The 14,466-nt window shown below is 56.1% G+C and overlaps 7 protein-coding genes across 7 annotated transcripts; 5 read left to right on the forward strand and 2 right to left on the reverse strand.

Moving 5' to 3' along the window:
* Positions 1-265: 265 nt before the first annotated feature.
* Positions 266-1,258, forward strand: SCHCODRAFT_02638337 (RNA-binding domain-containing protein; the record flags this gene model as incomplete). The annotated part of the gene is given in 3 exon segments (XM_050346020.1): positions 266-541; positions 557-558; positions 593-1,258. The coding sequence occupies 3 exon segments, from the start codon at positions 414-416 to the stop codon at positions 1,255-1,257; spliced, it is 795 nt and encodes a 264-aa protein (XP_050198117.1). The 5' UTR covers positions 266-413.
* Positions 1,259-1,933: 675 nt separating this feature from the next.
* On the forward strand, positions 1,934-3,286 carry SCHCODRAFT_01238931 (uncharacterized protein). Its single transcript, XM_050341300.1, has 2 exons — positions 1,934-2,315; positions 2,530-3,286. Exons 1-2 carry the CDS (start codon positions 1,992-1,994, stop codon positions 2,917-2,919), a joined length of 714 nt encoding a protein of 237 aa, XP_050198118.1. The 5' UTR covers positions 1,934-1,991; the 3' UTR covers positions 2,920-3,286.
* Positions 2,903-3,515, reverse strand: SCHCODRAFT_02514674 (uncharacterized protein; the record flags this gene model as incomplete). The annotated part of the gene is made up of 2 exons (XM_003028219.2): positions 2,903-3,284; positions 3,379-3,515. The coding sequence occupies 2 exons, from the start codon at positions 3,513-3,515 to the stop codon at positions 2,903-2,905; spliced, it is 519 nt and encodes a 172-aa protein (XP_003028265.1).
* A 1,026-nt stretch (positions 3,516-4,541) lies between these two features.
* SCHCODRAFT_02638350 (cytochrome P450) lies at positions 4,542-7,154 on the forward strand. The gene is made up of 12 exons (XM_003027932.3): positions 4,542-4,745; positions 4,798-4,930; positions 4,991-5,182; positions 5,256-5,404; positions 5,455-5,570; positions 5,630-5,773; positions 5,826-5,992; positions 6,054-6,076; positions 6,125-6,180; positions 6,240-6,391; positions 6,445-6,597; positions 6,672-7,154. The coding sequence occupies exons 1-12, from the start codon at positions 4,556-4,558 to the stop codon at positions 6,751-6,753; spliced, it is 1,557 nt and encodes a 518-aa protein (XP_003027978.1). The 5' UTR covers positions 4,542-4,555; the 3' UTR covers positions 6,754-7,154.
* A 135-nt stretch (positions 7,155-7,289) lies between these two features.
* SCHCODRAFT_02514636 (cytochrome P450) lies at positions 7,290-9,350 on the forward strand (the record flags this gene model as incomplete). Its single annotated transcript, XM_003027933.2, has 12 exons — positions 7,290-7,416; positions 7,468-7,600; positions 7,654-7,845; positions 7,903-8,051; positions 8,103-8,218; positions 8,274-8,408; positions 8,458-8,624; positions 8,672-8,694; positions 8,744-8,799; positions 8,856-9,007; positions 9,070-9,222; positions 9,269-9,350. The coding sequence occupies 12 exons, from the start codon at positions 7,290-7,292 to the stop codon at positions 9,348-9,350; spliced, it is 1,485 nt and encodes a 494-aa protein (XP_003027979.1).
* Positions 9,351-9,366: 16 nt separating this feature from the next.
* On the forward strand, positions 9,367-11,983 carry SCHCODRAFT_02638355 (cytochrome P450). Its single transcript, XM_003027934.3, has 14 exons — positions 9,367-9,699; positions 9,751-9,883; positions 9,938-10,129; positions 10,191-10,339; positions 10,396-10,511; positions 10,563-10,686; positions 10,737-10,750; positions 10,803-10,969; positions 11,029-11,051; positions 11,102-11,157; positions 11,223-11,374; positions 11,443-11,595; positions 11,649-11,864; positions 11,935-11,983. Exons 1-13 carry the CDS (start codon positions 9,519-9,521, stop codon positions 11,728-11,730), a joined length of 1,542 nt encoding a protein of 513 aa, XP_003027980.1. The 5' UTR covers positions 9,367-9,518; the 3' UTR covers positions 11,731-11,864; positions 11,935-11,983.
* Positions 11,790-14,086, reverse strand: SCHCODRAFT_02671524 (cytochrome P450; the record flags this gene model as incomplete). The annotated part of the gene is made up of 10 exons (XM_050346629.1): positions 11,790-11,862; positions 11,933-12,085; positions 12,195-12,346; positions 12,418-12,496; positions 12,552-12,718; positions 12,854-13,101; positions 13,203-13,351; positions 13,455-13,649; positions 13,715-13,847; positions 13,903-14,086. The coding sequence occupies 10 exons, from the start codon at positions 14,084-14,086 to the stop codon at positions 11,790-11,792; spliced, it is 1,533 nt and encodes a 510-aa protein (XP_050198119.1).
* Between the last annotated feature and the right edge of the window lie 380 nt (positions 14,087-14,466).

A 14,466-nucleotide genomic window follows, 5' to 3' on the forward strand; every position in this document is an offset into this window, starting at 1 on the left:
GGAACAAGGTGCGCGTTCGGATCTGGCGGCGCGTCATCACGCGATCACATGCGGGACACCCATTTTGCATGTCCGTATTCTCGAGATGTAAAGCGCATAGTATTTCTATCCAGAAGTCATGTAAGTCGCAGACAAGAGAGACGTCGGCGCAGGGATAGAAGCTTGGCCATAAATGTCGCATATCCTCCAGATTCCCACGACGCCACATATTGCGCGCGTCCAAAATTTCCCCGCAGGACTTCGCCAACTTCCATCCCGCCGTCATGTTCCGCTCCGCCGCCGCCTCCGTTGTTCCTCAAGCTACCCGTCTTGCGTGCGCGTTTCCGCCGCCGACTGCCGCGACCAGAAATGCTTTGTCTATCGCAAGAAATTGCCGCGCGGTAGCGCTGCAAAATGCGTACCGAATGTTCTCTATGAGCCGCCCGGCTTTCAATGAGAACCAGCAGCAACAACAGCAAGTACAGGAGCAGTACAGCAGGCCAGCGTATGAGGGCAACGCGGAGAACTCTCAGCCGCGGCAGCAGAAGGAGTCAACAGGACCGCGTACGTCGTAATGCCAGTCTTCATGCCCCTCTACTAACCAATGACCCAGTGGCTAACAGGGAGCTCGGCAAGCCCCAGAAGTGCCTGTTCGTTGGGAACATCCCGTTTGAGACCACGGAGGAGGAGGTGCTCGAGGTCTTCAGCCCCTTCGGCGAGATCGAGCACACTCGCCCCGGCGTCGCCCCCGACGGCACCGCGCGCGGCTTCTGCCACGTCCAGTACAAGGACCTCGAGTCCGCTAAGAAGGCCGTGGACGCGCACCTCGAGAACCCCCTCTGGCTTGGCACGCGCCGCCTCCGCATCGACTTCGCACAGAGCAACGTGCGCGGCACCGCGCGCCGCTCCGACAAGCCGAACAGCAAGTTGTACTTCTTCGGCATGAAGGGCGACGAGGACGAGATGCGCGAGATCTTCCGCAACTACCAGCGCGACATCTTCAGCATCTACTTCCTGCGCGACGGGCAGGGGCGCATCCGCGGGAATGGGTGGATCGACTTTGACTCGGTTGAGGCGGCGAGCAAGGCGCTTACCGAGCTCAATGGCCATATCACGAGCGCCGGTCTCCCTATTGGCCTGACGTACGCCGTCCGCGAGCGCGTTGGGTACAAGGACCGCCAGCGGTCGTACGGTCTGCGGGAGAAGGAGGGCGGGGACCGCGAGCGCCGGCCCCGCCGCCAGCGGGATGGGTCGAGGCAGGAGGACATCGACGCGTAGAGGATTCTTCTGTTTGGGTTGTCAAGCTTGCTTTTACGGTACTTACGCTGTGAGTGAATCACCTCTTACTACATAACGCTCATGTATAATATGCTGCATCTACTTCCACCCACCTGGCGTCTACTTGCAGCCCACGTACGGTGTCCACCCACGCCCTCCCCCCCCCCCCCCCCCACACACACACACTACTTACACCTTGGCATGGCAATCGCATTCATGGCCGCTCAGGCCATTGCGGGAACTTCAGCGCGCAGTTCAGCAATACTTCGCCTGAGCCACTGGCCGCAGCTCGACGGCTTTCCTCTGTTACTGCAAGTTGCATCGACTCAACGTCAAGGTCACTTTCAGCGCTACGATCTGTTCTCGCTGATCGTCTTTCTATGCGTGCTGTGCTGTGTCCAATTGGGATCTTCCCTGCCGCATCACCTCGAGATTAGGCTCAATTGTATCTTCAAGTCTGACAGCAACGAATATCTTCAAGCCTGACAGGCACGAAGGTGCCTCGAACACACCTTACCCCCATGTCTGTTGTGGCGCAGACGTCGGCTAGGTTCTCTTCATTCATCTCTAGCATTGAGTAGGTGCGGGCGGGCCTGGCCGTCAGAAACCCTCGAAGCACCTTCGCATTCATCGACGAGTATAAGGGGCGCGATGCGCGAGATAGGACCCTCTTGCATCTGCCGGCACTTAGTTGCTCTTGAGGGCTTCAGCTATCGTCGCCTCCATCTCCTAGGATGCTCACCGAAATTCTCGCTACGATCTTCCTCGCCACCACCGCCCTCGCCAGCGGCTCGACCGAGTGCACGCGGACGACATACGTGACGTCGACGACGTCGTACCCGGGCGCGACGACGACGGCGTTTGTGGATGGGGGTGAGTGCTCAGTATCACAATCTTGCGCTGTTGCGCTATTCAGTCTCATCCTTGCCTTTCGTCTGACGATGCTTTGCTTGACCAGTCTACACTACCCATCCGACCGTCTGGGTAACGATCACGCCCACCCTGACGCCCGCGCCAGCGGCCACTCAGGCGCTGGAGGCGCGCGGCTCGCCTTGCAGGTGCGCTTCCGATGCTGCTGAACGCGTGCTGACCTGCTGACCCATTCTCTCCTCTATTACCCCCTTCGCTTCTCTACCCTGCCCTCGTCCTCGCATAATCACCTCATCGTCACCCTCACCACCAACAACCCCACCCGTCCCAACACCACCCACCCTGACACCATCCGCTACAACACCACCCGCTACAACACCACCCGCTACAACACCACACCAGCTCCTACACCACGACCACCTCCACCCGGCTCGAGGACAACCCGGACCCGTCGTGGACGTGGACGATCACGGAGTGGGCGACAACGGTGACCGGGGATCCGACGACGGTGTCGACGTGTGCGATATATACCACGCCGGATGCGTGTGGGTTGTGAGGAGGGGGAGTGGAGAGAGTGGGAATTATTTTGCTGCATACTTCGAATGGAGTTGTAGAGGAGCGGATTTGTCGGGTCGAAGTCATCGTATACATTGTGAAAGTACATTTTTCGTCGTGATTGACAGAACGAAGTTCTTATACCGTGTCACCGATATGCGCCTTGCAATGCGGTGCAATCCCAAGATACTATCTGATGCGGTGCAATCCCCAGATAGCCTCAATTTCCAAGCATAAAGATCACCGGCATAATGAGCAATCCCCACCCTAAAGATGCTTGCAGCCCCACTGCAGCATCGTTATCCCCACCGTCTGTCGTGCTCGGCGAAGCGCTTGTGCTAGTGGAGGAGCGGGTGCTGGACCCTCCACTCGAGCGACTCGTCGGGATCGTAGCCGCGTTGGAAGTTGTCGTCCCGTTCGTAGCTGTCGTAGTCTCTCCGCTGGCCGTCGTCGTGGTCTCCGGCACCGTGCTCGTCACGCTGATAAATGTCGACCCATCGCTTGGCCATCTGGACGACGTCAGCGAGGCGGGCGGAGACAAGGTGATGGGCGTGGAAGATGTGGTCGTGGCGGTCGTGCAGGCGTAGGGGCCGGAGCCGGAACTTGCAGACGCGGTTCAAGGGTGAGGGATGATAGGAGAGTGGGGAGCAACCAGCGTCAACTATCGTACACAGTGTCTTTAGATGATAGACTCACGAGCTCATCGAGATCAGGGTAGAGTACACGCTCGTGGGCAGCTCTACGGTCCCCGTCTCGGTGTTGACGTTGCTGTCCTGAGCGTGGACAGCACCGAAAGCGATCGAAGCGAGCGCCAGGAGCGAGAGAGACTTCATCGCGATCCTGTTATCCAGGAAGATATATCACCTGGCGGTCGCAGTTTGGTGGTCGCAAAGAGCAAGCTACCTGCTGGGATAAGACGGTCGACGGTAGCATGAGGCCGACTGATCAGCTGATGGCGATGACGGAAAGCCCAGAGCCGGATTCTCGAAGTCCGAGGCGTTCAACCAGGCCACGGTCCGACATGAAATCGTGGGCGTTCGAGTGGTAAATGGGCTTCGAAGGAAGTGTCATGCAGTTTTTATTTGCTCACTTCTGTCAAGCGACCAAACAGTGACCAAACATGCACATCGTGATGGCGGAGGCTTTGATAATCTCTCAACCTGCTCTCGACCACCATGTTCCAATGTGCTTTGGACGCGGAAATGCGATGTTCTTCCCTCCAAATTTTCATGAGCATCGTATTGCCGAATGATCATAACGTAGCTTCTTCGCTGAGAGCTTCATCTACCAGTTTTGGACCAGGACCGGCGCATATGGATGCGAACTGCGGCACGTACAAGAAAGCAGGCTGCCTTTATCTGAGGACAAAGGTCGATTCCTCTGACTCCGTTCTCTGATATATCTGTATCATCAAACATACAATGCTTGTGTGCGCTCCGGAGCTGACCTCGACCTGACGGGCACCCTCCGACAGATGATTGACGTCTGGGAAGATGCTCGGCTTCATACTTTAGAGGAGACGTGTGCTTCTGAATCGCGCTGTCAAGCAATCACTTCTATCTTGTCGCCTGGTCCATGGGAGCATGCGCGACCTCGCTTACTTTCGATGCAGTGGCTGGAGCTCGACAGACGTCCGACGCTCCTCTCCGCTTGAGGCGTTTTCGATAGCATCCGGTCAAGCCCGTTCTCACTCGGGCGTGACACTAGCCACCCCCCATCGATGATAGGTGACTCCAACCGCCAAGAGTGTCATCGCGGCGTTTGAGCTGCCTTCTCGGACGCGCGAGGCAGACGAACTAGGACCCGACTTCACGCTCAAATAGACGCTAGTTGCCGTCAGAGTAAGCGTCTTTTTTCCTCCTCCTCCGTGATCATGCTTTACACTCTTGTACAGAATGCTCTCCTCTGCGCGCTTCTGTATGGCCTCTACAAGCGTCTCAGGCTGTTCTCCAACAAACTGCCTTCACCACCTGGACCTCCCGCCGAACCTTTGCTTGGACATATCCGGATAGCGCCCCAGCAGGCGGCAGAGCGCACCTACTTCCGATGGAGCAAGGAGTACAGTGCGTTTCTAGCAGATATTTGCCATGATCGACCTCTCACTGTACCTCTTAGAATCTGAACTTATCCACATCAACGTCCTGGGCCAACCCATCATCGTCATCCACAGCCTCCCCGCAGCTGTCGAACTGCTCGAGAAGCGCAGCGCGATTAATAGCGACCGTCCATCCTTCGCTTTCTTCGACATGTAGGTTGACTCCGTTGGACTTGCCTCGCCACTCCGATCACCGCTCATCTCCCATCGCAGGCTTGGGTGGTACGAATGCCTGGTTCTGCTAAGGTACAACCACCCCTCGTTCCCCATCCTTCGTAGGGAATATGCGAAGCACTTTGCCAAAGGCGCGGAGCGTAGGATCTACGGCTTGCAGGTCAATGAAGCGCACAAGCTCGTCAAGCGGATCGTCGAGCGACCAGAGCAATGGCGCGACTACCTGAAGCTGTACGTATCTTCGAGTCAATCATGCGAAGCGGATTCTCGGTCTGAAAGCCTCGATTCCTTACAATCTCGCCAGGTTTAGTACCGCGGTGATCATGCAGATCAACACGGGGCACGAGGTTAAGGACGTCGACGACGTGTATGTCTCAATTGCGAACGACGTCTGCACGACGATTACCGAGGGGGGACCCCCGGGCGCTACGGGCATTGACCTTTGCCCACTGCGTGCGTGCTTCATCATCAGCACGACAGCCAATGACCAACACACCGCGCAGTGCGCTACCTTCCCAGCTGGTGCGACCCGACAGGGTCGGCCGCCTTCGCGCGCAAGATGCGCTACGCGGTCAAGAATATGCACGACGTGCCGTACGAGCGCGTCAAAAAGGAGATTGTACGTGCAACCTTGTCATCTTTACTTTCACTTCGAACTGACTTCCGTTGCCCGCGCAGGACGCCGGGACGGCCCAGCCGTCGTTCATGCTCTCCTTGATCCAGGCCAAGGATGCGCAAGAAAACGGCGGGCCAGACCTTGGTCTGACAAGAGAGAGGATCCAGGGCTTGTGCGCGACTGGATTTGCCGCTGGGATGGATACGGTGCGTTCCTTGCGAAGCTTCGAAGCGTCAGACACTGATCAACGATGTGCAGACGCTCGACACCCTCACGACCTTCGTCTTCGCTATCGTGAATCACCCGGAAGTGCAAGAACGAGCGCGGGAGGAGCTGCACGCCGTTGTGGGCTTGGATCGCTTGCCGGAGATGGAAGACCGTCCGAATCTGCCGTATGTGGAGCGCGTCGTGCAGGAGACTTTTAGGTATGTGGCGCTTCGAGCCCTTTGTTGTTTGTACGCGAGGACACCGTCTGATCCTTCATAGGTTCTGGCCGTCTGCGCCACTGGGTGAGAGCGACCTTGTGCGTGAGATCCTCTGTGCTAATATTGTCTTAGGCGCGCCGCACAAATCGATGGAGGACGACGTGTACGAGGGAATGTTCATCCCGAAGGTGAGCTCACCTCGTCCATATTCGCAACGCGACAGTGACACACGACTTCGCCCGCCCAGGGATCCGTCCTCGTGACCAACGTCTTCGCTATGGGACATGACGAGAACATATACGCCGACCCGTGGAAGTTCGACCCCGATAGGTATCTATCGACCGAGAAAGGCGGGCGCGGCGAGCCGCTGCCCGTAGGACAGTTTGGCTTCGGCAGACGGTAAGTGCACCGTTTACTGCTGACTCCATCTCGACGTTAACCAATCTCTGCAGCGCCTGCCCGGGTCGGTTGGTAGGAGAGGCCTCGGTCTTCATCGTGATCGCCACCATGCTCCACGTACTCTCGCTCGACAAGGCGAGGGACGAAAATGGGGAGGAGATCACCATCGATCCGCAGACAGCGATGTACACCACGGGATTGACGAGGTACGCCAGGTTGCTTGCGCTTGTGCTAGGTCGCCTGCGCTCGTCCTATTGACTAACGAGCGCGCATCCCGCAGTCATCCAGAGACGGTTCTCTGCAACATCGTGCCGGCCTCCGAGCGCGCTGGGCGGTTGGCGAAGGAGGCCTACGCGGATTGATCTTGGTACGTTCAAATCGTTCGTGCGCCTGGCTGAGAGACGCAAAGTTACCCAAGCATGCATATAACCATTGCATTTGAGCCCTCATGTGCTCTAGCGCACCAAATTCGAGTTCTCGCTGCTTCTTCGACCCTCAAAATGCGACAACAAGGTCCTGTATGAATTCTGATACCAGCTCTATCGCCTCTAAGTCGCTTGCGAGCGTGGCACGAAAGCGAATGGCTCCGACTAGCTGACAGTTCGTAATCGAGCGCAGATATCACTGGAGCTCCCAACGTTGCGTGCCCGCCAGGCTTATCTCGTGGGTGAGACTACTGAGGATGCTAGCGGACAGAACGTCAAGCCATGACCAGTGAAGCTTTGAAGGTCTCCGCATGGGAATCGAGCGGGAAAAGAGCGACCGCGATTCGCGGATATAAAGGTGCTAGTGCGCGCTAGCTTGAGGGCTTCGTAACCCTCTCTTTGCAACCATGCTGCTCACTATCGCGCAGGATGTCCTCGTTTGCGCTCTGATATATGGCGTCTATCGGATGTATATGAAGCAGCGTCATCAGCAGTTCCCGCTGCCACCCGGACCCCCCGCGGAACCGTTGCTGGGGCACCTACGGGTAGCGCCTCAGCAAGAGGCCGAACGCACATACTTTCGATGGAGCAAGGAATATAGTGCGCTATCTGAGCCTTTTTCGCTCCGAAGGCTCACCTCTCATCTTCCAGATTCGGATCTCATTCATATCAACGTACTTGGTCAGCCCATCATCGTGATCCACAGCCTACAAGCTTGCATCGAGCTCCTCGAGAAGCGCGGTTCGATACACAGTGATCGTCCGAGCTGTACATTCTTCCTTATGTTTGTTCTCATCTTCATCAATTGGCTTTTGGACACTCACCACCTTGTCGCAGGTTTGGATGGAACGAGAACTTGACCTTGACACAGTACAACCACCCGTCGTTCCCTATACTTCGGAGACAATATCAAAATCATTTTGCTAAGGGCGCAGAGCGCAAGATTTACGCCTTACAGGTCAACGAGGCACACAAGCTCGTCGCGCGGATTGTGAACTCGCCGAGACAATGGCGAAGTTTCCTTCAGCTGTACGTATTCAGCGCTTTGGGGTAAGATGTCGTTCTCAGCCCTACACTCACGTACAGGTTCACCACCGCCGTCATCATACAGATCGTCACAGGGAACGAAGTCGAGGACCTCGACGATGCATACGTCGGAATTGCGGACAGAGTCAGCCAGACGCTTAAGGGAGGCGGTCCTGTAGGCGCTACGGGTGTTGACATTCTTCCTTTGCGTACGGTTCCTCGTACTCATCCGCGTATCGCGACACTGATCCTCGCCCAAGTTCGCTACCTTCCAAGTTGGTGCGATCCAACTGGGTCTACGGCCTTCGTACGCAGGATGCGCCATGCGGTGACGGACATATACAATGTTCCTTACGAGCGCGTTCGGAAGGAAATGGTGAGCTATTATCAACGTACTCAGCTCAATAAATCTCCCATGGCGGCCCTCGTAGGAGGCCGGCACGGCCCAGCCATCGTTGCTGAAGTCCTTGATCGAGGACCTGCAAACTGCTGATGGCGACCTCGGGTTGACGAAGGAGCGCGTTCGTGGTTTATGTGCGACTGCATTTGCTGGGGGAGCCGATACTGTAAGTTGTGGGTGGATCATAGTTTCCTACAGCTTACCAATGATGGAAGACCCTTGACACCCTCGCAACCTTTGTCTTCGCCATCGTCAACCATCCTGAAGTACAAGAGCGTGCGCGTGCCGAATTGCATGCTATTGTAGGTCCGGACCGCCTGCCGGACATGGACGACCGACGGAACCTACCCTACATCGAGCGTATCGTTCAAGAGACTTTCAGGTGCGCAAAAGTGATCCGCTAATGTGGTGTAATCTCATCGTTGATAGATTCTGGCCGGTTTTACCGTTGGGTAAGTAAAGTTCGAAACAGCCATAGAGTGCCCATATTCGAGCGAATAGGGGTGCCTCACAAGTCTATGGAAGACGACGTATATAATGGTATGTTCATCCCGAAAGTAAGTGATATCTGCCGCGTAAGGCCCTTCTCAAAGCTTCTGACCTTGCTTTGCAGGGATCCCTCTTGTTCTTCAATAATTTCGCAATGGGCCACGACGAAGCCATTTACGCCGATCCATGGAAATTTGATCCTGACCGATATGTATCTTGTGAGCATGGCGGACGAGGCGAGTCGTTACCTGTAGGTCATTTCGGATTTGGGAGACGGTACGTGCGCTGCGCCCTGGTGTTGAAATCGACTCTGAGATGTATGATTCCTATGACTGTAGTGCCTGTCCCGGTCGGCTGGTTGGAGAGGCCTCGGTGTTCATCGCGATCGCCACCATGCTTCATGTCCTCGTATTCAAGAGAACGAGGGACGAAAAGGGAGAAGAGATCGTCGTCGACCCTCAGATGGCGACGTATGCCACAGGCCTGACGAGGTATGTTAACGTACCTGCGCTAAGGCCCCAGCTGAGGAATCCACAGTCACCCGGAGACCATCCTATGCGACATTGGGCCTGCCTCCGAGCGCGCTAGGCAGTTAGCGACGGGGGCGTACACAGATTAGTCACGCATCTTTCTATTGCCCACGTCGAACTCCGGTCCTCCCAATACACTCGATGTTTGAGTTAGCGTCGGTATGATCGTGGGCGCAGAATGCATTTCGCTCCACAGGCACGGTATGTCACTGTCATAAGAAATCGACGGCGTCGAGTCCCCTTTCTCTTTCTCGACCATGTTGCGTCTCACCCTGCAGGAATTTCTCGTCTCCTTCCTTGCGTACTTGCTGTATCTGCGCTTGAGGCCGAAGCCGAATGGACCTCGTCTTCCACCTGGCCCACCGGCGGAGCCCTTGCTTGGGCATATACGAGTGATTCCGCAGGAGCGGGCGTACCATCGCTGGAGCAAGGAATACGGTCAGCCTCGTCGTCAGTCGTTGTAGCTGTCCCTCGCTTATGTCTTCTCAGGCTCAGACCTGCTACATGTCCGGGTGCTCGGCCAGCCTATCATCGTCCTCAACAGCGTCGAGTCCGCAGTCGAGCTACTTGAGAAGCGTGGCGCTATCCACAGCGATCGCCCCTTCTTCGCGTACTTCGACATGTACGTGACCCCTCCCTTATCCTCTGTGCTATTGAGATTAATCTCGTCGTACAGGCTTGGGTGGCACGAGAATGTGCTCGTGACATCGTGTAATCATCCATCCTTCCCTCATCTCCGCGCCCACTATCAGAACTACTTCGCGAGGGATGCGAACCGGAAGTTCAGCCAGATACAGACCACCGAGGCGCACAAGCTCGTCAAACGCATCGCGCAGCAGCCGACCAACTGGAGAGAGATCTTTCGCGCGTGAGTCCCCGCGGCATCCTGAGTTTGTTTGCGTAATTGATCAGGTCGGGACGGTCTGAAGGTTCGCGGTCGCGGTCATCATACAGATCAACACTGGCCATGAGATCAAGACGCTCGATGATGCCTACCTGGACATCGCGAACGAGGTCGGGAAGACCCTGACTGGCGGCGGGCCTCCTGGTGCGACGGGTGTGGATATTTTGCCCCTACGTACGTGTCAAGCTGGCGCTCAGTACTTTGTAGGCGGAATTGACACGACCCTACAGTCCGCTACCTACCAAGCTGGTGCGACCCGACTGGCTCTACCGCCTTCGTGCGCAAGCTACGCCACTCAGTCCGTGAGATGTACACGGTGCCGTATGACCGCGTTACGGAGGACATCGTGCGTCTTCCATTTGAGCCGCGCAATTCTCAGACTTCGACTATGCGACAGAGAAGCGGCTCGGCACAGCCATCGTTCATGCTGTCACTCATGCAAGAGATGGAAGCACAAGATGAAGACGAGAAGACTCTGTCAAGAGAGAGGATCAAGGGCTTGTGCGCGACGGCCTATGCAGGTGAGCGGATTTATTCTCGCAGAGAGATTGGTCGCTCACACATCGCTCAGCCGGAGGAGACACGGTGAATTGTTTCGACAGAAAGATGCCGAGTATTCCATAATCTGTCTCAACAGACCTTCGACACACTCACCACCTTCGTCTTTGCCATCGTGAACTATCCGGACGTTCAAGAGCGCGCGAGGGCCGAACTCAATGCTGTGGTTGGCCCTAATCGCCTTCCCGAGCTGGAGGACCGCAAGGACCTACCGTATGTCGAACGTCTCGTACAGGAGGTCTTTCGGTGCGCGTGCATTGTATTTTCTTGCCTGCCGATCCGCTCATCCCAGCACACTCACATAGATTTTGGCCGTCTGTGCCGTTGGGTGAGATCTTTGTCTGACCGTATTGTCCTACTCCATCTGACCGATGCTAGGTGTGCCGCACAAATCAACTAAGGACGACATCTACAATGGGATGTTTATTCCCAAGGTTCGTCCTTGACCTGGTCTTGCCGCTATTCAGCCAAATTCTGACGACTACATTTTCACCGTCAGGGATCCCTCCTCGTCTTCAACGTCTTCGCCATGACCCACGACGAAGCAGTTTACAAAGACCCATGGCGCTTCGACCCAGACCGATACCTTGCGTGCTCTGAAGGCGGACGCGGTGAACCGCTGCCCACAGGGCACTTCGGCTTTGGGCGACGGTATGTGGCGCCTGCGCACTGAGCGCTCGTGACGCTCGAAATGCTCATGTTGTTGCGACCTTGCGCAGGATCTGTCCCGGCCGCTTCGTCGGTGACACCTCCGTCTTCATCGCGATTGCAACTATGCTGCATGTTCTCACCTTCGAGAAGGCGAAGGACGAGGCGGGCCAGGAGATCACCATCGACCCAGAGACGGCGAAGTATACAACGGGGATTACAAGGTTTGTCGATGTCGTATGTTGCGTGAGGTGTATCTGAGCTCACGTCTTGACAGCCATCCGGAAACCGTGTTGTGCAATATCAAGCCGACGAGCGAGCAAGCCAAGAAGCTGGCGCTGGGGTCGTACATCGAGTGAGATTTGGGGCCAGCTGATAGCACAACCGACGAGAGTATCGAGACCTCATACACGCGATCTCATAGTTCTATTGCCAGACGCCTCTTCTCTTCGCTCACTGGCGTGATTGTGCACAGTATCTTTTCCGGATGACTGCGTGAAATTTCAGTGCGATCGGTCCTTATCCCCTCAAAGACTCGAACGGATATTCCGCCCAACGCACCTCGCCGTCCCCGAAATATACTCCGCATCCTCCGGATTTACCGTGATCTCCTCGCCGTTTTCATCCTTGGCTTTGTTGAATCTGAAGATGTGCAGGAGCGTCGCGATCCCGAGGAAGACGGATGCCTCGCCAAGGAAGCGGCCAGGGCAGATACTGGGGAGCGGAGTAGCCGAAGTCAGCTTGTATGCCTAGGGCACTTCATACAAGGGAATCGATGAACGGAATTCGAGGCGTACGTACTCTACGATAGATCATCACTCACCGTCTTCCAAACCCAAAGTGCGCCGTCGGCAGCGGCTCCCCGCGCCCTCCTTCCTCGCGTGGTAGGTATCTATCGGGATTGAATCGCCATGGATCTGCGTATACAGACTCGTCGTGCGAGATGGCGAAGGCATTGAAGAGGACGAGGGAGCCCTGGCAACGAGGCAGCGGGTTCAGCGCTTTTATGAACGTGGTGGAGTGCGTTGAATTGAAGGGGGAAGCACCTTTGGTATGAACATTCCCCTATAGACATCGTCTTCCGTCGACTTGTGGGGCGCGCCTAAGGGCGAGGTGGGCCAGAATCTGGGCGGGCGTGAGCGCATCTGCTTAGCAGCAGAAAGAGGGATGAACGGTATACCTGAATGTCTCCTGCATTATTCGCTCGACATAGGGCAGATTCTTGCGGTTGGCGAGGTCGGGCAAGCGATCCAGACCCACGACTGCGTCGAGTTCGGCCTGAGCTCGCGCTTGCACCTCGGGGTAGTTGACGATGGCGAAGATGAAGATGGCGATAGAGTCGGCAGTCTAGCGAGTGCTCAGTGATGTTAGTACGGAGCAGAGACATGACCTACCGTATGAGCGCCGGCTGTGATTTTCGTGAGTAGGACGGTGTGATCCTCGTGCATAGGACGGAGCATACGATGATGAAGACGTAGAAACTTGCTCACCTGCATATGTGGCCGCACAGACACCCTTGATCCTCTCCGGCGTCAGGGTCCTCGCGCCCTCGCCTTGCGACTGCATCTCCTGCATGGCAGACAGAATGAAGGAGGGTTGCGCCGTGCCAGCTTCGACGTCCGCTGCCACCCGCTCGTAGGGCACGCTATACATATTCTCAATTGCGAAGCGCCACTTGCGAGCGAACGCAGACGATCCTGTCGGGTCGCACCAGCTTGGGAGGTAGCGTACTGCGAATATAGATAAGCGACGAAGCGCGGCAATGCCGGTGGCGGGGCAGTTGAGGCGCGGCGACTAAACGATTAAGGCGCGAACATCGACTATCACTTACACCACGGACAAAAATCCACGCCCGTCGCGCCCGGTGTGCCGCTACCGGTCATCGCTTTCCCGACGTCCTCCGCGACGCGCAGGTAGACGTCGTCGAGAGACTTGATCTCGTGCCCAGTGATGATTTGTATGGTGATAGCGGTACCATACCTGGCGTCGAAAGGCGATGGGGAGTAAGCAGTCAGCAAGGGAGCACGTTCGACGCATTCAAGGTCCTCAAAGATGAATATTCACATATCAAATGAGTGCTTACATCAAGAGGTACTCTCGCCATTTTCCTGGGTCTCCAAAGATGCGCTTGACCAGCTTGCGCGCTTCGTTGGCTTGCAAAGCGCCGAATTTTTGCTGGATTGTCGACTTGGCGAAGTAGTTCTGGAAGATGCCGCGGAGAGCAGGGAAGGCGGGGTCGCTGCTTCCTACGAGAAGTAGGTCCTCGTACCAACCTATCCTGAAGTATGTGTCAGCCAACTGTCCTAGGCTGATACGACCCGTATTGGAGTGGCGAAGACACACATCTCGAAAAACGGGAATTTGGGGCGATCGCTGTAGGTTGCACCGCGCTTCTCGAGTAGATCAACAGCAGCGCGAAGACTGTTGAGCACGACGAGAGGCTGTCCGAGGATGTTGAGATGGATTACGTCCGATTCTGCTCGAAGGTCAGCCCCGGCAATCTTCGAGTCTTTTCGACGGGTGCCACTCACTCAACTCCTTGCTCCATCTGAGATACACACGTTCCGCGTTGTGCTGTGGGTTGATTCGAATGTGGCCAACTAGTGGGTCAGCAGGAGGGCCTGGCGGTAGCGGCAGGCGACCGGACCGCTGCTTCAAGCGCAGATACAGCACGTAGGCTAAGATGACGGCCAGGATATCTTGCAGTAGCAGCATCACAGCGTATACAGAGTACTTGAGCGAAATCTGATGTCCTGATAACAAGCGGACTCGAGCTCCAAAAGGCAAGTGAACAGCGCCCTTTTGGGATCCTGCATTTACCGATGGTTCTCAAATTCCTACAGACAACCCATATGGTCATGTAATTCAAGCAGACATCCTGATTTGCGCTTCAAGAGAAGGAGTAAGACCATCGGAGGCATGTATAGCTTGCAGCGATTTGGCATGATGGACGAACGAGACTAGTTTCCCTCGGCGTTCGCCGGCTGACGCGAAATTGCACGTGTAATGCGGAATTTGCCGAGTGGGAACAGCAATAGTCCACAACAAATCGGCCTTTGTTCTCTCCCATCATCTCATCCACCTCGTACAGCCTA

The sequence above is a fragment of the Schizophyllum commune genome (genome assembly GCF_000143185.2).
Source record: "Schizophyllum commune H4-8 unplaced genomic scaffold SCHCOscaffold_11, whole genome shotgun sequence".
Lineage (NCBI taxonomy): Eukaryota > Fungi > Basidiomycota > Agaricomycetes > Agaricales > Schizophyllaceae > Schizophyllum > Schizophyllum commune.